The following is a 25134-nucleotide window of genomic DNA, read 5'->3' on the forward strand; positions in this document are numbered from 1 at the left end:
CATCCAAATCGAACCGAACCATATGTGATTCTTATATTGAATCGGATGACTTTTTGGCTCAGAACCGATCCAAACCACACCACGAACATCCCTAACCTTAAGTGTGTTAGAGTGTGTTGTGGCAATGCCTTATGTTACATGCCCCTTCTATTATGTATTATGCATTCATCTTCTTTCTTCAAATTAGTTTGCTTCCTAAGTCCCGAACCATGAGCACTTCCTAAGTCCTAAAAGGCAGCGATTAGTTCGTACGTCCCGAGACCAGCATTTTTAGTCTATTGAAAATATTTCTTTAAAAAACCTTATCACGAATAAATCTTTTACAACAAAAAATACAAAAACAAACATGGAATAATTAAAAGGACATAACTTTACTGATTCGTTTAGGCGCAAAATAAATCTTACCAAGGGGTAAACAAATGAAGCTATTCAAAATAACCGGTAGGAGTTTTTTTTTTTTTTTGTCTCCAATTTCTCTTCCGAATCAAAACCGTTGGCCATATATCATACCTTAAAGAAAAGTAAATTGCAATATTCATACTGATTTTTATTTTTATTTTTGTGGAAAGGAAAAGAAAAATGCATTAGAAAAATTGGTACCAGAAGTACCGCAAGGAAGAAATACAAGGCAATGTACAAAAGAGAACATAATCACAAACACCAACAGACCACCCCCAGAAACTCCTATAACAACGCCAAAAATGGAATACTGGGCAACAATCCTTTAATAATGAATATGATATACTGCCAACATATCATGAAAGAAAAATCAATGACAGCATCATAATACGCACCACAGACCACGAATTGCAAAACTCCAGAACTAAAAGAAAAGCGCCAACTAATCCTGAGGTGAGAGATAGCTCCTCTTAGGATCTCGTTCCTTGCCACAAATAACTAACGGGCAAACGAAGAAACTCAAATTCTTCTACCGCAGGGGATATTGAGATACAAACAAGACGACACAGCAATGACATTAACTTACCATAACACCAATACAACAACTTGTTCAAAAAAAAACACCAATACAACAAACTGCTCTGAAGCTTCATGTCACCATAACACCCAGACATGTCCTTGGATTCACGCACAATTGATTAATGTTGTAATCTAAGCTCTTTGATTTAAAACACATCCAACTCCATGAGAAAACCTTCGCGTCATCCACCATTTTTTCTGTACTAACTCCTTTATTGTGAAAACATTTATCATTCCCTGCTTTCCAAATACTCCAAATGCAGGCAAACTAAATCACGCTTGCAGGCATTGAGAAATTTTTTTTGTTACTTATCAAGCCTCTGAACTGCTCAAGGTGAATATGTCCTTCCTTTTAGGATGCAGATGATATCCCAAGCCATTGGCACATACCGGACCAGACACCTGAAAACACAGGACACTCAAAAAACAAATGTGATATTGATTCTTCACTCTTACACTCTACCACACACCGTAAAGAGCTTTGACCCAACACGCCTCTTTAGTATAGATTATCCTTTGTTGCTAGTCTATTTTGAAATAATCTCCGGACCAAACAAGAAACTTTTAACGGGACAGATTTATGTCAAGCCTTCGACCATATAGGGTCCGACGAACTTGAAAAATTAGAAATCAAGCCCTTATAGACCTCTTTAACTGAATACAAGTTATGAGACTCCACATCCCCTAAGTCTATGTTACAAATGTATTTCCACCAAACAGAACTTCCTTTACTTTACTCCCTGTACTAATAGACTCCTCGCTCAAACCATAATTATTTACTTAATGTTCTATACCGCAAGTCGTTCATTTCATTTCTTATTTTCCAACCCCATTTTCCTAAAAAAGCTAAGATAAAAATCCACAAGTTCCTAATTCCCTGCCCTCCCTCTTCCAAAGGTCTACAAACAGTATCCCATTTAATCCAATTTACTTTTCTCACTTCCTCACTCCCTCCCCGAAAAAATTGTTTGAAAAGTGATTCAAGTTAGTTTTGAGATTATACCCGTCGGATTGAAAAAGGAAAGAAAGTAAACCAAGTTGTTTTGATTTTATTAAAACGACTAGACCTCCAATGGACAGTTGTTTATTCTTCCACTTCGACAATCTTGACCCCACTGCGTCAATCACTGGATGTCAAGTAAGTATTTTCGTCAGACTTGCTCTGATTGGTAAACCAAGGTACTTAAACGGAGTGCCTATTTTACAATTTAGGATATTAGTCGCCTCTTCCAACCACCATTGAGAGATAGTGACTCCCACCGATAAACTTTTATGAAAATTGATTTTTAGACCCAACATTACTTCAAATAATAACATATTTGCCTTAATGATTTAAATATTCGACCACCTTTTCTCACCAATAATTAAGTATCATCGGCGTATTCTAAGTGAGTGAAAAGATCTTCCCCCATGTTAAATTTGTATCCTGTGAATTGCCCCACCTCCACCGCTCTCCTCATCAACACATTGAAGCCTTGCGCTGCTATTAGAAAAAGGAACAGCGACAAAGGATCTCCTTGTCTTAAACCACGACCCCATCTTCATCATCACACATTCTGATATCCATTTCTTCCTTTTCTCGTTGGAACCCATCTTCATAATCACAAAATCCAAAAAAAAATCAATCAACATCATACGCCATCATTATCCGATTGATTCAAAAAAAAAAAAAAAAAAAACTATACAGGACACAAGCTTGCCTTTGTATAGGTAACAAACTCTATCTTTTGTTCCTACCAAACAAAAAAACTCTAATAAAACTAGCTTCAATATATCATCTAATAACAACTAATCCCATTTAACTAGGGAATGTTAATTGTCAAAATTCAGATTCAGTTGGTGTGGTGTAGTGTACTGTAGTAGAAAAAAAAAATTGTGAAATCACTTTTTTGGTAAATCAATGTATCATCTTAGTATTTGATTATCATGAATCCCGTCGAGGAAAAGCACCAAAATCCTAGCAACTCACAACGAAAAATCAGAGTCTAAAGTAGAAGGAGAACAAATGATTGAGCAATTTCTTGAAACACGTGAAGAAAACTCCCTTGAACTCCTTGTAGAGTAAAACGAAGAAGATTTTGAACAACATAGCTCCATAGTCAATTTCAAGAAGTTCTTTTCCAACAAGCATGCTTAAAACAACAGAAATTGCAATGGCCTTCGTTGAATTCATATTCCTACAAAAACAAAAACAGATCTGAGAATGATTTTCGTTCTTGAACTACTCGTAAGAAAAAATAGTAAATGAAACTTACATGAACACAACCATCAATGCTTGATTGATTAGAACAGATTTGAAGAATGAGAAAGGAGAGAATGGAGAAGAAGTAGAAAATCCTTCATCGGTGATGTTGATAGCTTCCATTTTTTCTCTACAAAATAAACACGTTAAGCTTAATTAACATTTCATAATTAATTAGTTTGTTCGAAGAAATTAACGAAGCAAGCACATACTGAGTTGAGTATAGCTAAGCACGGAGTAAAAAAAATGAGAGAGAAACTAACGTAGTAAATGGTGATTCCACCGTTTATATAATCGCTCAAGTGGGCTTGGGTTTTTCTTTATCCGCGTTTGTTAATATCTTAGTATTTTCCATATTTAATGTCTTTTATGATAATTTTGTAATAAAAAATTACTTTTATAAAGTTGTAAGTAAACAAGTTTTTCATTTGACAATTTGTATACAAACAAGTTTAAAATCACTTTTTTTGAAAGTGGTTTTTATTACGGTAAACAAATACAAAATAGTTTCTATTTTTCTATAAAATTTTTAATTTTTTTTTTTAATTTGTAACAATATGACAAAAAATATATAACTAAACTTGTTATAAATGCTGAACTTTATTAAACTCGTTGGATTTTTTTTTTTAATGAAATAGATGAAGCAATTCAAAAGATCAATAGTTTTAGATATTCAGGAGAGTAAAGTTAAATCAGAAAAAGAAATAGAGAATCAAATAGTTCATTTGGACCAAGATTATTTGTGGTCTCTGAATGCAAACAATTAGTGATTATATGACCGTCTAATCTATATCTCAAACTCAGTAATTCCAATTTTAATAAAATCAAAATTTGTTTGACATCCTAATTGTTGAATCTTGATCGAATAGGAAACAACCACATATTGTGGTGACTACATCGAATCCAATTTCAATTCTTTTTTTTTTTTTTTTTTGCGCTAACCCTGGATGAGTATGTCTACTGCTAGAGAGAAGACAAAGAAATGGATTTTCTCATATACTTAAATAGCTTTGAGTTTTTTGTGCGTTACACTGTTAGTGTTGCTGCAGAATAATATTTCTACTACTTACTATACAAAAGTGTATGTCTACTGCTAGACAGAAGACAGAGAAATGGATTCTATCATGTTGAACTGATCATCTAAATATGTTGAATTTTATAGTGTCTTGAAAAATGAATAGAGGAATTTGCGGTGTTGAATAGTTGGACATAATCAACCAAAACCAAGGTAAAGATTATACACCCTCCGGTCACTAATATAAGCAAAAATTTGATTTTTAGATTCATTCATTAAATGACGTATGTAGCCTATAATAAAGACTACATACGTCATTTAATGAATAAATCTAAAAATCAAATTTTTGCTTATATTAGTGACCGGAGGGTGTATGTCACTATCATGATAAAATTATAATAAAATAAAGGCTAAAATGCAATTTTGACCCCTTATGTTTGGCTCCGTAGCAATTTTGGCCCCCTATTAAAAAAAACAACTTTTCAGCCCCCCAACTTCACCCCCTTTTGCAACTCAGTGACCCCCTCTTATTTTGACTCGGTCGGCCCTTAGATGGACGACACGTGGCATATAATAAATTAAAATAAAAAAAACAATTAATTATTTACATAATTAAATAAATATAAAAAAAGAAATAAAATATTGGAAAAGGAGCAACATCATCATCTTCATCTCCTCCTTTCAAAAAAAAAAATCATCTTCATCTCCTTCTCACCTAAATTAAACCTTAAACCTTCAAACCTTCGCTTCATTCCCTTAAAATTGCACCCGATCACACTCATTCCTTCCTTCCTTCATTCCCTTGCAATCTCAATGGCAGCTGCAGGTGGCACATCCTCCTCCACCGCCACTCTTCGCTCCTCCGTCAAATTTTCTCCTGCTCAATTTCCTAATTCCACATTCTCTCCCCATCGACTCTTTTTAACACCCCCAAAATTCCTAAATGTACCCTTCGTTCTGATAATCCCCTTCCTCAAAACGCCATCGTTTCCAAACCTTCTCCTCTCGAGCTCCTTAAAACCTCTTCAGCTGACAATAAACAGAAAACAGAAAAAGGAATTAGAGCAGGCCAAACCTTACAAAGGAATTAGAGCACATGCAGCCCAAACCTGATAGGCACAGCAAACAGAAAAAGGAAAAGCTAAAGACAAGAAGCCAAACTCAAAACCTATGATGCCTACAAACCACAATACAGGAAGGAAGCCAAACCGAAGCCATAACAACAGATGGCAACACCATCATCTTCACCATCACTTATTCACGACTACGTCTCTTTCCTACCACCGCCATTCACCGCTTCGCTGTCGTCGTCGTCGCTATCATCATCACATTCTGGGTTTTTATAAATTCGATTAATCTCAAACATTGAAGCTGGCGTTGGTTGCCGCTGTTGCTGTCGTCGCTGGCGTTGCTGCTGTTGCTGTTGTTGGTTGGTTCGAAGCAGAGGAAGAGGGAGCAGCGACACCGTTTTGCACTGCGCGTTACCCATTGAAGCAGAGGAAAATTGATTCTCTTTTTCCAATTTTTTATTTCTTTTTTTATATTTATTTAATTATGTTATTAATTAATTGGTTTTTTTTTTAATTTTAATTTATTATATGGCACGTGTCGTCCATCTAAGGGCCGACCGAGTCAAAATTGAAGGGGGTCACCGAGTTGCAAAAGGGGGTGAAGTTGGGGGCTGAAAAGTTGTTTTTTTTAATAAGGGGCTAAAATTGCTACGGGGCCAAACTTAGGGGGCCAAAAGTGCATTTTAGCCTAAAATAAAATCTAGTCTCAAAAAACCTCAATTTAACTTGTTTAGATTGGTTCATAAACCACGGTAAAAGCTACCTACTGATTTGGATCCTCTATCTTTTAGGCGGGAAAAATGGTGTGATTGCAAGTACTCCCTCCGTTTCAAAAAACCTCTTCAACTTTAGCCAAAAAACCTCTTTAGCCAAAAAAAATTGTTTCAAAATGAATGTCGATTTACATTTCCAATAACTTTAATTTTTTTCTTCCAACTTTACCTCTTCAACTTTTCTCTCACAATTTTCAATGCAACTTTAAATTTGTCTTTTTCCTATAAAGTAATGGCAGTTTAGTAAAAGTGTTATGTCTAATGATTATTTCATTTCATTCCTTAATTTGTGTGCAATGAGCTAAAACGACACTCATTTTGAAACGGATGGAGTAAAATTTGGATAAAATGGAAGAGATGATAAAATGGAGGGAAAATGATGTCAGAGAAAGCAAATGAAGGAAGATAGAGAGAATGGTAGAATGTCATACCAAATGAAAGTTAGAGGATCCTGCACTTCAATGCATCAAGCAAGAATAAATACAACACAAACTAAAAGTAAAATGTTACCACTTCCAGATAGTACATAACTGTAACATAACCATCTTAAACTACATTTTCTTTTGCCTCCCTTTAGGACAAAGGTATTCTTCTCACCACTTATGATACTGTCCGCAAAAATACCAAGTCCTTAGGTGGGACTACATGGGAATACACGATGCTTGATGAGGTAAGAATTGGGTTATTTTATGTAAAACCTATATGATCTAATGTTGGTTTGTCTACATACACCATCTTCCCCTTTTAGAAAATAGATAATATAGGAAATAGATAATTTAGAAAAGTTGGAAGTGTGTGCAGTTGGTTGAATAATGCTTGGAGGAAAAAATTGATGTGGTAAAAACTCGTAAATGCCATAGAAGCCAATTCGTGTCAAAGACACAGAACTTGAACTTTGACATGGACCACATTTGTCCTTCTCTGACATGTTTGTGTTAGTAATATAGGCAGTTACGGTTGCACTTAGTGTCGTAAGGCTTGGTTGTTGTTGTTGTAGGTTGTAACTGCTTTGTAACCGCTTTAGGAAGTCATAATTATAAATATATGCTGAAAGGGAAAAGGGAGGGAGGGGACTAGGTGTTTTGTATGTTGGTTTGGTTTTGGAGAGATTAGGCTCTATAATTCCTAGGAAATGCTTGTTCTAGCAAAAAAAGTTCCTTCCCGATGCATAGCAAACTGATTTCATTGGCATTCTACCCGTGTTTTCTGGCCAAAACATACTGCAAATTTTTTCCTCTTTCGTTAAGTTTCGACGCATGTAGTTTTGCAAAGGTTCGTGAGTCAATTCCTTCGCTGGATATAGCACTCCTCATAATTCCTAGAGTAGTTTTTGTAACAGTTACTGCTGTGTGTTCAGTCTGTAACTTCCTGTCATTTGCATAACTGCCCTGTTGGAACATAACAGCAGGCCTTCAATCATAATTCTACAATATTCATATCCATTCCATTCCTTGTCTATTACTTACTGGATGGATGTTATCACTCAGATTGGGTACTGCTGTCCATTAAATATACAATACCAATTATCTAAAATATTCCCTTTAACAGAAAGAACCAGCACCAGTTCTAACAGTCTGTTGCTGCTTATTTGACGAGTGAAGACAGTTGTGGGACAATTCAAAATTATTTCATCATGTTGCTCATATATATGTGGTGTAATTTAAATTGTATGACAATGAATAGAAATGATAATGTTAAATATATTATAAAAGGTAATAGTTATTTTTTTTTTCCGGTAAAAATGTCATTAACATTAGGGGCACCTTATCAAGAACCCAAGCACTCAGAGAAGTAAATGTTTTGATGAGATACCCAGCATTATTCGCATTATCATTAGTGGCACGCCACTGCAAAATAAACTCAAGGTATTTTGATAAAAAAACTGTCTTGTTTTGTAATCACTAGTATATGTATTTTAGCCTGGTGTATATGCTTTGTTTTGAAATTTAGATTATGCAATCTTGTTTAATTGCTTTCAATCTGATAACTTCCTGCAGGAATTGTGGGCATTGTATAATATCTGCTGCCCTGAGTTGCTTGGTGACAGAGAATGGTAATAGTCATTTTCATGCAATATTTATTTAGCTAAGGTTCACTTGACTTAGAAATTATAATTTCTCAGGTTCAAACGTGAATATGAAAAACCTATAAATGGTGGAAGTTATAAAAATGCTACGGACAGACAGAAGCGTATTTCTTCATCTACATCAGAGGTAATCATTTATGTTTTGAAGTCTAATTTATATTACTTGGACTATGACTTTGGATGGCATAAGACTAGACTCAAGGTTGGGAGGGTTTAAATTGTGTAGGAGTTTATTTGAATTGCTAGTTTGAGGAACGTATCACCTTTTGGAGAACAAATTATGCTCTTATGTTGGTTATAACTTGTATGAATAATTAGGGTTTATAATCTATGAACCCTACACTTTGAACCTTCATAGAAAACCATTGAAATGATTTTGTGATTAAAAAGAGATAAAATTGGTATTCAACTTACATGAGATTTTTCATATATTTATGTTCAAAAGAGTATCTCTCAAAAAAGGGATTCTGAAATGATTGTACTATATCAAGAAACGAAATTAATAAAGAGAGAGAATAGCAGATAAATTACAATAAACAAGTATCTCTGTAGTATAAATAGTGGATGTGAATCTAATACCATCTCATATTTGATGGTTGCTCTTTTTAACATTCTGGACACAAATTTTAATAGCGGTGTGAAAGTAACATCTTCCTTTATTTGAGTATACTCTTTTAGCTGTCTTTATACGGCAAGAGTTTAATCAATTCCTTGACTGAACATTTTGAACGTTATTGAAGTTTTAGAGTTTTATTGCAGGGAATAAAATTAAAAGGTAATGATTTTGAGTTATGGTTTGACATGATTGATGATCTTATAATACAAGAAAGATGAACCACAAACATTGTTTACACTAACAAATGACTCCAAATCTTGATTAAATAGGTAATCAAATCATAAAACTAATTCTAAAAAACAATGTAAGAATAATCTAAGATATTGTAAGATAAGAAACTAATCCTATGTAACACTCTATGATAAGAACTTATGATGAATCCCATAACTTCTAGTGTTCTGTAATCTGACCATCAATCAATTACTCAAAAATTTTACTGACTCGAGCATCACCACTCTTCCTTTCTCAATAGAAGCTAAGGGCTCATATTCGGCCTTACTTTTTGAGACGTATGAAGAGTGAGGTTTTCAATCAAGCAGAATTTTCTCAGAAAAGAGAAATCGTTGTATGGCTTCCATTGAACGATGTTCAGGTTAGATATGCAATTCTTTGTTGTTTTTCATTTTATCTTTTGAGATATCACTTGTTTCATTGACTTTTTATTTCTATTTGGTGTAGCGCTGTCTTTATGAAGAATTTTTTAAGGGTGCGATTGTTCTCTCAGCATTTAAAAAAGCACCACTGGCTGCCATTTGGGTACTTCCTGTTATGTTATTTTCACTATTATCTCTCTTTCATGACCGTTCTTTTTCTTTATATTCATATGTAATCTTGTCTGGCTATGGTTCACTTTTCTAAATTGTATTTTGAAAATATTTCAATGAGTCAGATTTTGAAGAAAATATGTGATCATCCACTTCTAATGACAAAGCGTGCAGATGAGGATGTGTTGGACGGGATGGACTCAATGCTCAAGCCAGATGAGGTTAATGTTGCAGAGATATTGGTAAAGCATATAACGGATGTTGCAAAAACATATATGTTTAAAGATGAGAACGATGTACCATGCAAAATATCTTTTATCATGTCATTATTGGTAAGCACTGATGTCATGTAGGTGCAATATATGCTGTTAGTTACTTGTTGCATAACATTATAGTCAGTGTTATTTTCTGTAGGATAATTTGATCGCCGAAGGGCATAGGGTACTTATCTTTTCTCAGACTCGTATGATGCTTAATTTTATTCAGGTCAGTTCAGAAATAACTTCTATTTGTATTTTACAATTGTTTTTTTTTTTTTTTTAAAACTGTCGACCACCCAATCATTTGCTCAACTGTTTCTGGTTTGATGGTGAATTATTGTAGTTGGACTAGGATGTCCATAGGTAGCGATTCTATAAAATTTTAATAATATGAGGTCATTTTCAGGTGGATGCTTGATGTTTTCCTCATGATTCCTTGCACCATTTTATTATTGTGTATTTCTATATGAGAGTTGATTCAAAGGTTTCTGTTAATTGATTGTAGGAATGCATAACTTCCAAAGGTTACGACTTTTTACGAATGGATGGCACAACAATATCCGATGACAGAAAAAGATTTGTTGTGTATGTTGCATATTCAATAATTTTTTTAAATCCTCCATTGTCTAACTGCTAATTTGATTTCAGGATTTCCAAGATGTTGCTGGACCTCCAATATTTCTCTTGACATCTAAGGTTGGTGGTATAGGATTGACACTTACAAGAGCAGATCGTGTGATTGTAGTTGATCCTGATTGGAACCCAAGGTACATCTTAAAGTATTCCTTTTCCTCGACATTAAATTAATATTGCGAAACGGTATTATTGGTAAAAGTAATTCTAAATTAGAAAATATTAAACACTTAGTTGTTTATTTAGTCAATAACTTCTTTTTAACAACAAATGTTAATATTATGCTAAGGGTGAGAATTAATTATTGGACCTCCTTATACCCCACTCCCCCACCTGAACTATCAAGCCAACTTTTTTCCCCTTTCTTTGGTGAAGAATTGTTTGTAAAGCAACCAAAGAAAATCTCCACACAAGGAAAAAAAAACTCAATAAAAATTTATTACTCAACCTGAATGATATAAGAACAAAATTGCAAACCCTCTCAATTACAATTTGTGCACAGAAAAATTGCAAACCCCCTCAAGATACACAATTATCCAAGCTCCCAATGCACCAAAATAGACTAGAGTTGTTGTGGTGAAGAAAACTCAGTATGACTCCATATTTATATTAACTCTCTACTTTTGTTTCTTCCAACTATTCTCATGAATCATAACTAATCACATTTACAGAATGAACTCTCTTCAACTTTTCTGTCTTCTCCTATAGACTTCGCAAACTCTCCACAGTAATGGCACTAAACATTACTCATATATTTTGGTTGAAATCTTCTACCATGTTGATCACCATAATTCTTTCCTTGTCCACCTTTAGTTACTAGTGCATTATAAACCATATTTATAATCCATATCCATCATCTCTCTCTCTCTCTCTCTCTCTCTCTCTCTCTCTCTCTCTCTCTCTCTCTCTCCTTTTCCTTTTTTTTTCTTTCTTTCTATATATAAATTTCATTTTCAGCTTCATTGCACACTACTTTCGTTTGATTTCGTGCGCTCTTTGATCTCTCTCTCTCTCGTCATGAATTTGGACAAACCAAACCCTGTAAATCACGTGAAGTTTGCACACATGAAGTTTTCCAAAAGATCCGCGCAAATATCTTCTCTATAACTGTGACAAATGCAAACCTCTCACTCAAGCTGCATGAGTGTATGAATTTTGTGCAAAAGAGTCCTCACAGCCATGGAAGAAGCCCCAAACCGTGATTTTCCTCAACAATAATGGATGAACCCACATTAATCTCTACTTCTTGTATTTGGATTGTAGGATAGTTTTCCAATTGACAGCATGAACTTTCCTACTATTCTTCTGCTATCGCTGAATAATTCTTCTCTGCAACTTTTGAATTTCCTTCGGACAGCGTGGGGTAAATGCGAATTGTTCAATAAACTGATTTAGTAAGAGTAATTCTTCCTTCCAGAGATAAATGGGAAGCCTTTAAGGATGCAGCTTGGATTTAACTTTATCTGTGAGGTACCCGAAGGAGCTCTACCTGTTAATGGGACGAATGATATTTTTTCCCAAGGAGCAAGTTTTCTGAAAACGAGGCTAGCACCAAAATATTCATGGTTTGTTTGTTAACATTTTATAGAAAAAAATATTGATGTATTCTCATCACTAACGTGACGCTCTGAATGTAACATCCTAGACGACTTTTAGGATTGCCGACTGACCCCACAAACCAACATAAGTTTTCCAGCGTGTTTTGTCCCCAAAGTTGCTCCAAGTCAAGCACGCTTAACTGTGGAGTTTTTATGGAATGCGCTACCAAAAAGAATATGTGTGATATAGGCAGTACCAAACAATTATGATAAGTCTTCCTTCGACCATGTAGTCCCATACCTGCACGGCCTGAAGATCCCTCTCATTCCGATGTGATTCGGTTCGTCTAGAAGCTCTCGGGAGCTGCTCATTGTCATGCCTTGTGCACCGGCGACCACTCCCTAGTCCCTACCCTCTTTAGTCTCGGGCATTACACTGAAATCCTCCAAAAGAAGAACAGATTTAAAACATTAGTGACACACTGCATTTGCCTAACAGTTGCTTGTCCAAACATGATCTAATCATCTACAAACATTAAGTGAGATATAACCAAGACATTTCTTCCAACATTTAAGGTTTTCCAGTCTCTATCTTTGACTGCTAAAGAGATAAGATGAAAGAGTTTATCCATACAAAGCACAAAAATATAAGGTATGGTAGGGTCTCCTTGCCTCCCCAGTCCCCTCCTCTTCGAGGTTTAAAATATCACAGTGACTACCATTCCACTTGACACTTCTTTGCACGTTAGTAATGCAATTCATTCTAATATTGATGAGGTTAGGAGGGATACCAACCTGTCAGAACGTCCATAATGAAGGGCCATTTTAATTTGTCATAGGATTTTGCTAAATAATTCTTCAGCAAAATTTGTCAATTGTAATCAACAGTTTTGTGTCTCATATTTTGCTAAACATGCAACATGGTAAAAGTTCCTACTAATAATGTCATTATTGTTAATATTGATCATTTTGGTCTATTGTTAGATTAGATCTATTTGAAATTGTACTGTGTCTAGAAGTTTTTTACTGTTGATTGCACAGGCCTATTGTGTTGCTGTCTTTTAATGTCCCTTCCTTTAGAGAGTAATTATTATGTTGCATGTAAATCACCACTATTTTCTGTTTTCAACAGTACTGATAATCAATGTGTTGACCGAGCATATCGTATTGGTCAAAAGAAAGATGTTATTGTGTATAGACTGATGACATGCGGAACTGTTGAAGAAAACATCTATAGAAAGCAGGTAATTTTATCCGTTTCAAATGTTTTTGTAGAGTATCAATGTTATGGAGACAGAGAAGTATTTAACATTTTTTGATTGAACTACAGGTGCAAAATTTTTTGTGGTTTGGACATCAATTGACTTTTTTGACATTTGAATTTCGTGATGTTTAGGTACATAAAGAAGCATTATTCAAAACAGCTACTGAACATAAAGAACAAACTCAGTATTTTTCTTATCAGGTACAAGTTTGTTGAGAAGTACTATATGTTGTTGTGATACACTGTCATATCTGCAGTAGAAGTTATGATAATCTGTATCTTCCATTCATTGCTTGCAGGATCTTAAGGAGATTTTCAGCCTCCCAAAAGAAGGATTTTATGCATCTGTGACTCAACGGCAATTCAATGAGGAACATGATTATCAACATAAAGTGTAATGATTCCATAATTTTGTTATATCTGTTTTGTACTACGCATTATCTTTTAATTTAAATTTTTTGCTTTGCCTTTGTTTTTGCTAATGCTGATATACATTAATCGGTGCTTTACATTATTTTGGCGATTTTGCTCGTTAAATACAACTTTCAGACGTTGCTCTTCATATCCATCTCACAATTGAAATTCTGTTTTCTCATAGGAGGTCTTGAAATTTTACAAATATGATGAAATAATTCATTGTGCTCAATCTTCTAATTTTATCTTAAAAGAGTGTTTATATGTTGGGCAGCGACGACTCTTTCCATGCACACAGAGTTTCTGAAAAGACAAGGCATAGCTGGAATTAGTTACCACAGCTTACTGTTTTCCAAGGCAAAGCCAGTTCAAGATTTTCCTGAGGATGTAGTAACAAGGTAATGGTTTATGAACATGGTTAATACTTAACAACAAATAATTAGTGGTAATTTGTTGTAGTTCATGTGATATTTTAGTTCCCTCGCGTCATTATTGTTTTGTACCAAATGTATTGCAGACATTTACAAGTAGCACTAGATGTAACTAACAATAAGCTGAACTAAGATAAGTGAACACAAGCAAAAAACATTTTCTTCTCTTGCTTAGTTTATCCTTAAATAGCTTACGTTTCAGAAAACTAATCTGTTGTCGTAAAACACTTCAATCTCCACTCCATGACTTTATTTGATTCTGTCATTATTAGTTCTAATTAATGGGAGTATGGGACAATAATAGTGAGATTTTTTTATATATATATATATAAACAGGCCAAGGGGAAGAGAGATGACAAAAATACCACGGTGGTGCGAGCATTGCAATCGTCCAGGGCATACCCGTGAAAAATGTTGGAAGCTTCATGGCACACCTCCTAGAGGATATAAAGGTTGTGCTCCCCAAGATAGTACCTCTGATAAGGAGAAACAGTTTTCATCAAGGTCAACGCCATTCCTCATAGAAAAAATCGACAAACTGTTCAACATGCGAAAGTCCCCTAACAAAGAAAGAATCAAAGGTACATAATTTAATTACAAATTTCCTCCTCTGGACAGATTATTTGTTTTGATTCCTTATATGCTTATGCGGCAGTTTAAGTGAAATGAACTGATTTTAGTATCCCCCTATGCAGGTCATGATTTCTTAAGTACCTGGCAATGGTGACAGACAGACTGCAGAGATGGATTGGAGGGCTGAATTTAGAGTTCACATAGTTGTTTTGGATGATTTTGCTAGTGAATTTCAAAGGGTTTTGAATGTATAGCTTATATATATATATGGGGGCTGTTAACTTGCACCCACCTAAAAACACTAAGGTGCAAGTTAACAAGCTGCATCTACTAGTTATTTACCAAAACACCCATGTTTTTCTATTATAAACAATTATTATTTATGCTATTTACAAAAATGTCCTTTTAATTAAAATAAAGTTTAATAGAGACAAAAGGGTGTTTTAGTAAAGTACAAGTAGGTGCAGCTTGTTAACGTTATATCATATGAAACAAGGTTAATAGAACTATTTCCACGCTTGTGGTACAAAATGGTTTTGTCAACCTACTGGTTGAAGATTTTGTAAATTGAAACTATTACATTGTCCATCCGAAAATGTTAAATCCGACTTACTTTATCAATACTGTATTAGGCAGGGCTGAAACACAAGGGAAATCAAATTGAACTTTTTACTATGTGAACACAATATTAAGCATTACTCGCTAGTTCATTCATGTTTACGATGGAGACAGTTTGGATATTTATCAAGAAGCTTTTTAATGAATTATGTTAAATTAATAGTAAATAAGTCTTTTTTTTTTAAGAATAAATAAGTATTATTAACTTTTAGTTTTATATATTAAATTAGAACTATCCCTCTAAAGTATGATTGAATATTTTTAGTTGACTAATAAAATCAGACATTTCAAATATATACTATTTGTATATTTAAGTTTTATTTCTCCTCTCCTGTCGGCACCATTCTCACGGTGTGAAAAAAAACTAAAAAAAGATTGCCATAAAATTTAAAATTCAATATCTGCACGCAACATATTTTGTCCAATTTCAAACGTTGTAATGTAGGCATTGGACAGTTAGAGTGACAGATATATGCATGGACAATCTTCTGCCTTCAATTATTCAAAGCTATAGTTTGAGACAGTGACTTCCCTTGGCTTGCCTCACCTTCACTTCACTTTTTTAATGCTTTTTGAGTTTCATTTTCCTAAACAAAACGCGTTACAGTATTTTCCAATCCTGAAAAAACTGCAAAATCATACATTAAATAGCCATATTATCTTCTGCTAAGTATGTTTATATTTCAAGCGTAAACAAAGACACCAACACTCAAAAGTTTGTTTTGTTATCATTAAATTTGTTGGGTTTGATAGTATCCATTATGTTGTCACCCTACCCTTATCCTTTTGATTCAAGTCCGCTTATTCATCTACCAGATGATGTGTTTGCCACAGTTTCAAGGTACCTAATTCCCAGAGAAGTTTTCAATCTTAGTTTATGCTGCAAGAGTCTCTATGCTCTTGCATCTTCTGAGAAAGTTTGGCTTACTCAATGTGATATTATAGATATAATTTCACTCAAAGACCTTGTTGAGTGGAGAGAGTGTGTTTCATCTTACAAATCACTTTGTCGTTTTCTTTTGAGTGTTAAACCATTGCTTGGTATTTGGGTTCAACAGAATCCTGAACTTGGTAATCTTGTTTATGTAATGCCAGGTTTTGTTTCTGTTGTAGCGTGTCGAATAATACCTCAGGAGGTTGTTTCTTTAGGGATCCAAGATTGTTCTATCCTTTGGTCACCTGTGTTTGAAATTGTTTGCGATTTCGATGGTTCTAATATGTTTTTTCTTCATGGAAGGGAAGAAGAGGGGGTAGATTGTGTTTATCATGGTTCACTCAAGTGTGTTAATAGATTTTGCAATTTATTGTTGCTTGAGGTTGAATCTAGGAAGCAAGATAGTGAGGCAATAGTTCCTTTTAGCAAGTTGGGTTTTAGGGATAGAAAAAAATTGCTTCAGCTCACTGCTAGTACTAACCAAGTTAGATTAAGGTTCCTAAATCCTAATTATGCAAATGAACCATTCTTTCCTAGATCAAGGGATGACTATGTTAATTTTCAGAAAGATTTGGTGCTCTTGAAAGAAAGAAGAGAATTTCTTAGTCGAATGACTCAAATGTATAAGCTTTGTAGTATTCATATTGAAAATAAAGAAAATTCTCAAGGGGAAGAAGTTGGCTCAATGGATTTAGAGATAGATGAGGTAAGAAAGCGTCGTGACAATTCAAAAGCTTTCGCTTTTCCTCCAATCAATAAGGATAGTCACACACAGTGCATCAAGAGAAAAAGTCTAGGTGGTTATTTTTGGGGTAGTTTTAAACATATCCTTGGAAGATCTAGTTCAATTGATGATTGTGTTGTCGATATTGATCATCAACACAACACAGCCGCTGGAGCAAGGGGCCATCGAAGATCTAGTACAATTGATGGCAGTGTTGTCAATATTGACCAGCAACGCAACACAATAGCTGGAACAAGAGACAATCAAAGATCTAGTACAGCCGATGGCAGTGTTGTCAATATTGGTAAGAAACGGGGAACAAGACGCCATCGAAGATCTAGTACAATCGATGACAGTGTTGTCAAACTTTATCAGCAACACACCACAACCGCAGGAACTAGGGACAATGCCATAGGGATTAGTTCAAGCCATGAGATAAAGAATGCAAATCTTCAAGACTTTCTTAGATCAAGTGACACGTTAAAGCTAACATTGAGTGCATTAAATGCAAATTTATCATCTTTTCGAGGTTGGCCGAATATGAACAAAAATTGGTTTGCACTTTACAAGATGCCTTTGCAAGTTCCTAAAGAAGATCAAGTGTATGCTGGTTTATGGGGCGGTACTTTTGGATGGCCTCATGAAAAACCTTCTCAAAACAAGCCTAAAAAGGCTCTATTCTTACTATTGCTCTCTTACTCGGAGTCAAAGGGACAACAACTTCTCATTGGAACAAAAGTATTGGAAGGAACTCGCTACGCCTTGCATCCTAATGGTTCGCCAATGTTTATAGTGAATATCAACGAGCCTTCATCTGAACCATTTCCTTGGAACACTGATAGGGACTCCTTATCGATGAATATCGAACACGCTTTTGTGGGAGAAGGTATTGCAGGTGGCTATGGATTCAAATATCCAGGATCAAAATCTGGTTCCCTCTTTGTGTTTCAAAATGGTGTTATTGCCTTTGTTTGGAAGGAATCAAGAGATGTTTTGACCCTGCAAAGACTTAACTTGCAAGAAGTTTTGAAGAAAGGAAGAAGAATACCTTCTCTGCCTCCCATTGACAATTTTTCATATTTGATGAAGTCCTACTTAAATGTGTTTACAAGCTAAAAATAATGTGTTAGATTTCTTCAAAAAAAAATAATGTGTTAGATAGCTTAATAGACATTGCAATTTACGCCTGTTTTTTCTTCTGATTACTCTAAGCATCTTGCATGGATGTCAAAGAATTCCAATTATTTAGGATTTGAAACTTTTTGGTCCTATAATTTGGAGTAGCAACAGATATTTATCAATGTCATACTTTCAGTCTCTCTTTGTGTAACTCTCTAGTCACTAGCTAACTTAAAGTAAAATTATTTGTAGAAACCAATTTTTTTTATTTTTTTTTATGAATATGGTATGCAATGCTTATAAATTACTATGTGACAATTGTAACTTAAAAATTCAAACAATTATATAACCATGTCACAGTTTTTAAGTGTTGTGTTATTTATCTATTAATGTTATTTACACTTTCATATATTTTATACATGATTTTTAAGTTTTATGTTGGATTGAAAATTTATAATTTTAGTTTTATTTTATTTTTCAGTTATTTGGGAAATTATTTTATTTCATTTATCAAATGGAATTTACGCTAAAAAGTTGTGTCATAAGTGCAAAACAACTAAACATCGCAACAAAACCCATATACCCCGCCCGAACCAAATCTAAATTGACGGTTTTCCCCCGCTTTGATTGGGTTTGGGTTTGAGTTTTTCCCAATCTCAAAACATGAGTACGGGACGGGTAATGGGGATAAAAGTACCCACCCCGAACCCATACCAAAACTCGTCACGAACGTAGAAAATCAATTTATCATCATCCTTTTGTATAAATAGAAATTCAAACCTTAAATCATTTCACTTACACAATCAACGTCTCGGTCTTTCAGACCACGCCCACTTCTCCGAGTTATCTCTCTTCTCCTTCTACATCTCACAACCTTTGGTCTCTCTCTTCTTGATCACCATAGCCATTGATTGGCATCATCTCTTTGTTTGATAATGCATTACAACATTGTGCTCGAGGCTGAAAAATACATCTTTTTTATTAAGTTTTTTATCCACTACGAAAATGAGGATGGGGCGGGGATACTAAAACCCGTCGAGGACGAGGATGGGATTCGATTTCTCATTCCTGTTGAATATGGGTAGAGTAACGAGTAAGTATTTGGGAGTAGGGTATGGGGACGAGGAAGGTAAAATTTGTCTCCGTCTCGTCCCATTGTCATGCCTAAAAATAGCACATGACATTATAACTTACGAAAAAAATCATAATACTTGTTTGTCAATGCACTATAATTTTACAGATAGATCTATTCAATAATGTGTTGTTGCGTTAATTAATAAATAGAAAAACATATGAATTGTTATATTCATTCACTAAATAATTGATGTAGCAACACATTATTAGATACATTTGATAAAAAAAAAAACTTTATTAAATATATACGTGAAATAATTATACACTATGATAAAATATACTAATTAAACTCCATACATTACAATATAGTTTTGCAAATATTCCTTAAAAAAAAAAAAATATATATATATATATATATATATATATATATATATATATATATATATATATAGTTTTGCAAATACAATATATAATTGGCAAAAACTAGATATATTTCAATCTCTAAAAAAAAATATAGATATATTTCAATAATACTGTATAACATTTATGATTCTGTCACGATTCAACCTTGGATCGATCATCATATGTCTTTTGAGGAACGAAGGTTGAAGTTTGCAGTGCAACGTGAAGGGTGAAATTGAGGAACGAAAAGATAATGATTTTGGGTGTGTTGTTGAATTGAAAGAAGCTCTAATCTGTGTGAACGAAACAATGGTGGAGAACGACAGCGTACCGGAAAAGAAACCGAGAATTCGCCCAATCGTACGGTTAGGGTTTTTTCTAATCTCTCACAGTAACTATGTCAGGTACACACTTAGATACATACATTCTTCATCTGAATCTGAATTTCAATTTCAATTTGGAGAATCAATGAATGAGTAAGAATAACTGTGTTGGTTGGTTTTTTCAGCTTGCTTTGTTTCGTATCTGGAATTGTTGCTCTTCTTCTTCTTCCTATACTTGCTAACAATACTTACACTTCCGAAAATGCCCTTATGCCTGGTTAGTTACTTACCTCTCTCTTTCTCAACACCTAATTTATTGCTTATTAACCTCAAATAAGTGAAGTCAAACTATTTTCATATAAACTATGAGCTTTTTCCCTAAGTTTTTTTTTGGAGAGCAGTAGTTTATGGACATGTAATAAGTTGTTTCTATAAGCTCTCTTAAAGAGAGAGTTTCACAATTGCTTATGCTGGCAGATACTTACTATTTTGATTCAATAATCTGTTTCTGCAGGTTCTGCTAACAACATGCTCTCTACTCAACATGTTTCCCATGCCAACAAATTCGTCAATGATTTGACTCATTCTGACACGTAACTCCATTTTCATCTCTTTCTCATTTAACTTAACTTGTCTGTTACACTCTTTTTCACTTTCGAAAAAATATAGCTGTTAGTTTCATTTTAGAGTTTTAAGAGCATGTATTACCTTCAAAATTGAGCCGCTACATTAATGCGACTTCGATTGAGGCTTTATCATCACAATTCTATGCAATATCAAGAATTGTGATCAAGATCATTACTTCGATTGTAATTTAAAAATTTGTTATTAGTGTAAACCGGGTTTACACTTACATGATGATAAGTGTAAATCAGCTTTACACATGTATAATGAGAGTCAACTATTTTGCCACATGAGTCCACCTTTGTAACTACATATTGAATTTAACGATATTATGATGAAGTGGCAAAATAGTAGACTTTCATTGGATGTTAGTTTGGACTTTCATTGGATGTTATTGTTCTTCAGTTGTGAAAATGTCCCTGTGAACTTAGATGTTTGTGGACAATCAGAGTTTATAAAAAAAATTGAGATACAAAAGCTAATGTCAGCTTATAGTTGATTGAAAGCTAATTTCAGCTTATACTATTGAAAGTATTATTTATAAAGTCAGAGATTAGAGGTAGAGTCGCAGATAGTACATGAGTCATAGATTTTTTAATACTTATCTTTCATAACTGTTTATTGAGGATATTATCCAAACCGGCTCTATAGTCTATATCCGCACACCTTTTTAATCTTTTTGTGATTTTGATCATACTAGTTGGTAAAGCTTTTTATTCTATTATCAGAAGAGAATTCAAACAAATATTAATGTCTTTGTTTTGGCCTTTGAAAATCCCGTCCAAATGGGCAAAAGCTACGTGAAACAAATCTTTTAACCAAAGCTTCTTAATTTTGTCTTCATTTTCGATCTTCCTAATTTTCTCTCTGCTTGGAAATAAACTGAGTAAAAGAAGTTAAACATTTGCTATGTGTTTCAATGCAGTGAAAGTCATAAAATAATTGCACAGTATATGTCAGCCTTGGATGCTGAGGTTACTTATCACAAGTTCTACCCTCAACTGAATCAGTTTCATCCATTGCACTTTTTCACCAGTCCTGATTCGGGTATAGTCTCAAAAAACATAAGCTGTTCATCACTTGGAATCAACATTGCTGGAATTATTAGAGCACCAAGGGGTGATGGCAAGGAAGCTATTGTCTTGGTAACACCATACAATCCAAAGAAAGTAAGTCCAGGAGAGGCTTTATCGTTGGGCATTGCTTACTCGGTGTTCTCACTTCTTTCACGGGTTACTTGGCTGGCAAAGGATGTCATATGGCTTGTGGCTGATTCACAATATGGAGAATATTCTGTCGTGTCCGCTTGGCTAAGAGAATATCAGGCCCCTGTATTCCATGAAGCTGACATAGTTAATAGTGAAACATGCAATGACAGTATTGCTATTAATGAAATTGGACAGAATTCTTATTCTGATAGAAATTTATACGGTGGTTTTAAACGTGCTGGAACTATGGCTGCAGCTCTTGTAATAAAAGTTGACGAGCAAGGTAACCATCATGAAGACAGTCTCAATATCTACCCTGAGGCGTCAAATGGGCAGATGCCCAACCTCGACCTCATCAATATTGTAAATTATTTGGGAGTGCATAAAACAGGTTTGCGGATAAAAGTGAAGAAGATGTTTTCTCTACTTGGCTCCAGGTGGCTTAATACTTTGGGTGGTATATTTGAATCTCTGGGACAAATTGCTCGAAGCTTAAATCCTCAATGGAAATTTGGTATTTCTGCTACTCAGTATGTTGAGGGAGCTGCTACACTGGCAAGTTCAATGTATTCCCAGGTAGTTAACTTTTACTCTATCTAAAGTATATCTATTACATCATATATTATTATTCCCCGTTACCATTTTAATAAACATTCTTTATTTGTATATCATTCCTCCCAGGGTTTGGGTGTTCCCACTGGTTCTCATGGTGCCTTCCGTGATTATCAAGTTGATGCAATCACTCTGGAAATTTCACCAAAAGCTTCTCCTGCTAAAATGATCAGGCGTAATGAATTCATTCTCAGTGGTGGAAGGTATGTGTCACTCATCCAAGTGTTATTTGTAACATCTAGGAATAAATGTCTGGTCATCAATGGAAATATTGTAGAAGCTTTGCGATTTTTAATTCCTAAATATGTGGTGTGAATCGTGATGCCCTGTTTATGTTTTCCATTTACTATCATGTAACTACAAAAATTATACGTATCTTGTGTATGTTTACTTAAGAAAAGGAGAACAGTATGGCTAATTATTTGAAGGCTCAGTTCAGTCTCAGTCGTTAGAGGTAAATTATATTTACTTCCACTAGGGAAGCTAAAGAAACTTTAGAAGGGTATTTTTATAATTGTTAGATTAGATGAAAAAAGAATTGAAACCTTTAACATGACAGACAAATGACAGTTTATTGGGCAGTGTTTATTATCTGTATTATTTCTTTTTCCAAGAGGGAGGTGTGATTGTGATGGCAAACGACTACTATCATAGCATGTAAAGACTGAACTTAATAATCTATATCACTGCTTTGTGTACTTTATACTAAAGCACATGGTCAGAAAATTTTCTCTCTGTCTGATCACTCAGCAAAGAATGTGCTACTTGTTGCAGGTTGATTGAAGGAGTCATACGCTCAATAAACAACCTTCTGGAGAAGTTCCATCAGTCATTCTTTTTATACCTCTTGACATCTTCTAGTAAGTATGTGTCTGTGGGAGTTTACATGATTCCATTTGCGTTACTGGTTGCACCACTTCCGATAGTTGCGGCATCTCTCCATGCTGATGCAAGCAAATCCACTCTGCAATCCACATCTTCCTCTGAAGTTGAAGTCAGCCACAAATCTTGGAAATGGCTGAACTCAGCCAGAAAGGTTTTGGTCATTCATTTATGGGCTGCTGTTGTCTCCTTACTCCCATATTTCGTATATCAAATACCTAATTCCACCCCAACAACAAACTTCATTGTGTGGGGTTTACTATCAGCTTTTAGTCTCATAATTTTGTACTTCATTTTGGGTTCTCCAATTTTCGAAGCTGCTCCATCTCAACCTGAGAAAGGCGAATGGGCTAGCTTAAAGTCTGTAACAATATCAACCGCTTTCATTGGTTTATCTCTCATGTCAGTCGTTAACTTTGCTACAGCTGAAATCGGGGCTTTGCTCATTGTCCCGATTTGTTTGATGGCTCGACCGTTGAAGCTTGATGTTCGAGCTAGGAGCTTGAGAGCCTTACTGAGGGCCACTTGTAATCTTGCTTTAGGTTTTATTGCGTTTCCTCCGGTAGCATATTTTTTAGTGAAGGGTGCATTTGAAGATTTTGATGGTAATACTGTTGGTGATTATTGGAACTGGGTGGAATCCCTTTGGACATGGAACAGTGCTACTTACCTCTATGTAGGTATTGTTCACCTACCATGCTGGGCACTTTGCATTCATATTTTATTTCATCCTTGTTGACATGTAATTTTAGTTAGTCGGACAAGTAATTTTAATGCAAGAAATTTACTGTCTTGAAACTCTTGATGTTTATGTCCTTCTCTTTAAAACATATTGTTATTCTTCGCACACAGTTCTTTATAGTTTAGACGGGGAATGCTATACTTTGGTCCCTGATCTTGTTTTGGATGACTAATCTGTGAATGATCTATCATTGAGCCTCAACTCTGGTGTGGGTTAAAATCTGATTTTAAGTTTGAGTCAGGTGAACTGACATGAAGATAAGATGATCTAGGCGGCATGGAGTTCGGTAATGATCTTTCTACTTTCACGAGACTGCGCCGATAATTTGAACAATTGGAGCAACGTGATTTATAATTTGGAGAAATTAAGTCTTTTAACCAAGTAGCCTCGAATATTAGCAACATCACACACACACACACTAATAATAAAAAACAGATTTAACCAATATACCTGAAATATATTAATATTCTCATTTTAATTGTCTTTTTATCACTTTTTTTATACTCCTTCCATTCTAAATTATAAGTCATATAGGGGGAAAATTGTCCCAAATAAGTTGTTTTACAATACACATGAAACATTAATGCTAATTTTTTTAGTATACATAACTATTTATTATTCTTTCCATTTTTAATTCTTTAATTTATCTTTTCAATATCTTTAATTTTTTTTAATAAACTAAATTAATCCACTAAAATTGAGACGGGAGAGAATCCAACATAAGACTTTAATGAGAAACACACCGCCATAAGGGCAACTCACATGGGTTTAATGAATGATCATTTTGTAAAATTAATCATAATTACTCTTTTTCAATTACACGTTTGTTATTTTTGTCAAAAAAAAAAAATTACACGTTTGTTATTAATTTTAGCATTGAAATCAACTCAATTAATTATTTTTTTAAGAACCAAATACAACTATAAAACGGTTATTAAAATGAGAGGAAGGGAGTATATAGTATTCTTTATACATAGATACTTTATCATCACAACCATCTAGACTTGATCAAACAGCAACCAACTTGTTGAAAACAAAAGCAACAAAATTACTACTTTTTCCCATGTGTAATGTCTTGGTACTTCATAAAATATATCACCAACCGATTTTTTTTTATCATCAAGCAAAATAAAAAGTCTGTTCATAATAGTAACAGACAAGCAAAAAATGTAAACCATAAATGCTTTCATGCATTCGATCAAAGTAGTGAAGCAC

The 25134-nt window shown here is 34.4% G+C and overlaps 3 protein-coding genes and 1 pseudogene across 10 annotated transcripts; 3 read left to right on the forward strand and 1 right to left on the reverse strand.

Moving 5' to 3' along the window:
• Positions 1 to 544: 544 nt before the first annotated feature.
• Positions 545 to 3510, reverse strand: LOC146933935 (uncharacterized). 2 transcript variants are annotated; one of them, XR_015007616.1, is made up of 4 exons: positions 3433 to 3510; positions 3234 to 3350; positions 1982 to 3155; positions 545 to 1380 (listed from the first exon to the last, which is right to left on the reverse strand). XR_015007616.1 is itself a non-coding variant. In XM_085705742.1 (3 exons), the coding sequence occupies exons 2-3, from the start codon at positions 3341 to 3343 to the stop codon at positions 2957 to 2959; spliced, it is 309 nt and encodes a 102-aa protein (XP_085561868.1). In that variant the 5' UTR covers positions 3344 to 3350; positions 3433 to 3510; the 3' UTR covers positions 567 to 2956. The 2 variants fall into 2 exon arrangements, 1 of the variants encoding a protein (XP_085561868.1); XM_085705742.1 differs by having other exon boundaries at positions 567 to 3155.
• Positions 3511 to 4659: 1149 nt separating this feature from the next.
• Positions 4660 to 15278, forward strand: LOC146933936 (protein CHROMATIN REMODELING 24-like). Of its 6 annotated transcripts, XM_085705744.1 has the most exons (17): positions 4660 to 6576; positions 6656 to 6748; positions 7836 to 7943; positions 8076 to 8131; positions 8201 to 8291; positions 9253 to 9372; positions 9459 to 9536; positions 9670 to 9876; positions 9959 to 10030; positions 10453 to 10571; positions 13108 to 13218; positions 13366 to 13440; positions 13539 to 13568; positions 13617 to 13633; positions 13928 to 14051; positions 14421 to 14665; positions 14780 to 15278. In XM_085705744.1, the coding sequence occupies exons 2-17, from the start codon at positions 6737 to 6739 to the stop codon at positions 14809 to 14811; spliced, it is 1497 nt and encodes a 498-aa protein (XP_085561870.1). In that variant the 5' UTR covers positions 4660 to 6576; positions 6656 to 6736; the 3' UTR covers positions 14812 to 15278. The 6 variants fall into 6 exon arrangements, 4 of the variants coding, with proteins under 4 accessions (XP_085561870.1, XP_085561873.1, XP_085561872.1 ...); XM_085705747.1 differs by having other exon boundaries at positions 4660 to 6748; positions 9670 to 9786; XM_085705746.1 differs by having other exon boundaries at positions 4660 to 6748; positions 9712 to 9876.
• Positions 15279 to 15864: 586 nt separating this feature from the next.
• Positions 15865 to 18263, forward strand: LOC146933937 (F-box protein At5g39450 pseudogene; annotated as a pseudogene). Its single transcript, XR_015007617.1, has one exon. The product of XR_015007617.1 is annotated as an F-box protein At5g39450 pseudogene (transcript).
• A 1359-nt stretch (positions 18264 to 19622) lies between these two features.
• LOC146933938 (GPI transamidase component family protein / Gaa1-like family protein) lies at positions 19623 to 23975 on the forward strand. The gene is made up of 6 exons (XM_085705748.1): positions 19623 to 19932; positions 20037 to 20128; positions 20366 to 20444; positions 21401 to 22259; positions 22365 to 22498; positions 23070 to 23975. Exons 1-6 carry the CDS (start codon positions 19838 to 19840, stop codon positions 23914 to 23916), a joined length of 2106 nt encoding a protein of 701 aa, XP_085561874.1. The 5' UTR covers positions 19623 to 19837; the 3' UTR covers positions 23917 to 23975.
• Positions 23976 to 25134: the final 1159 nt, after the last annotated feature.

Source organism: Medicago sativa, chromosome 4 (assembly GCF_051527215.1).
Source record: "Medicago sativa cultivar Bolivia chromosome 4, Bolivia_mono, whole genome shotgun sequence".
Taxonomy (NCBI): Eukaryota; Viridiplantae; Streptophyta; class Magnoliopsida; order Fabales; family Fabaceae; genus Medicago; species Medicago sativa.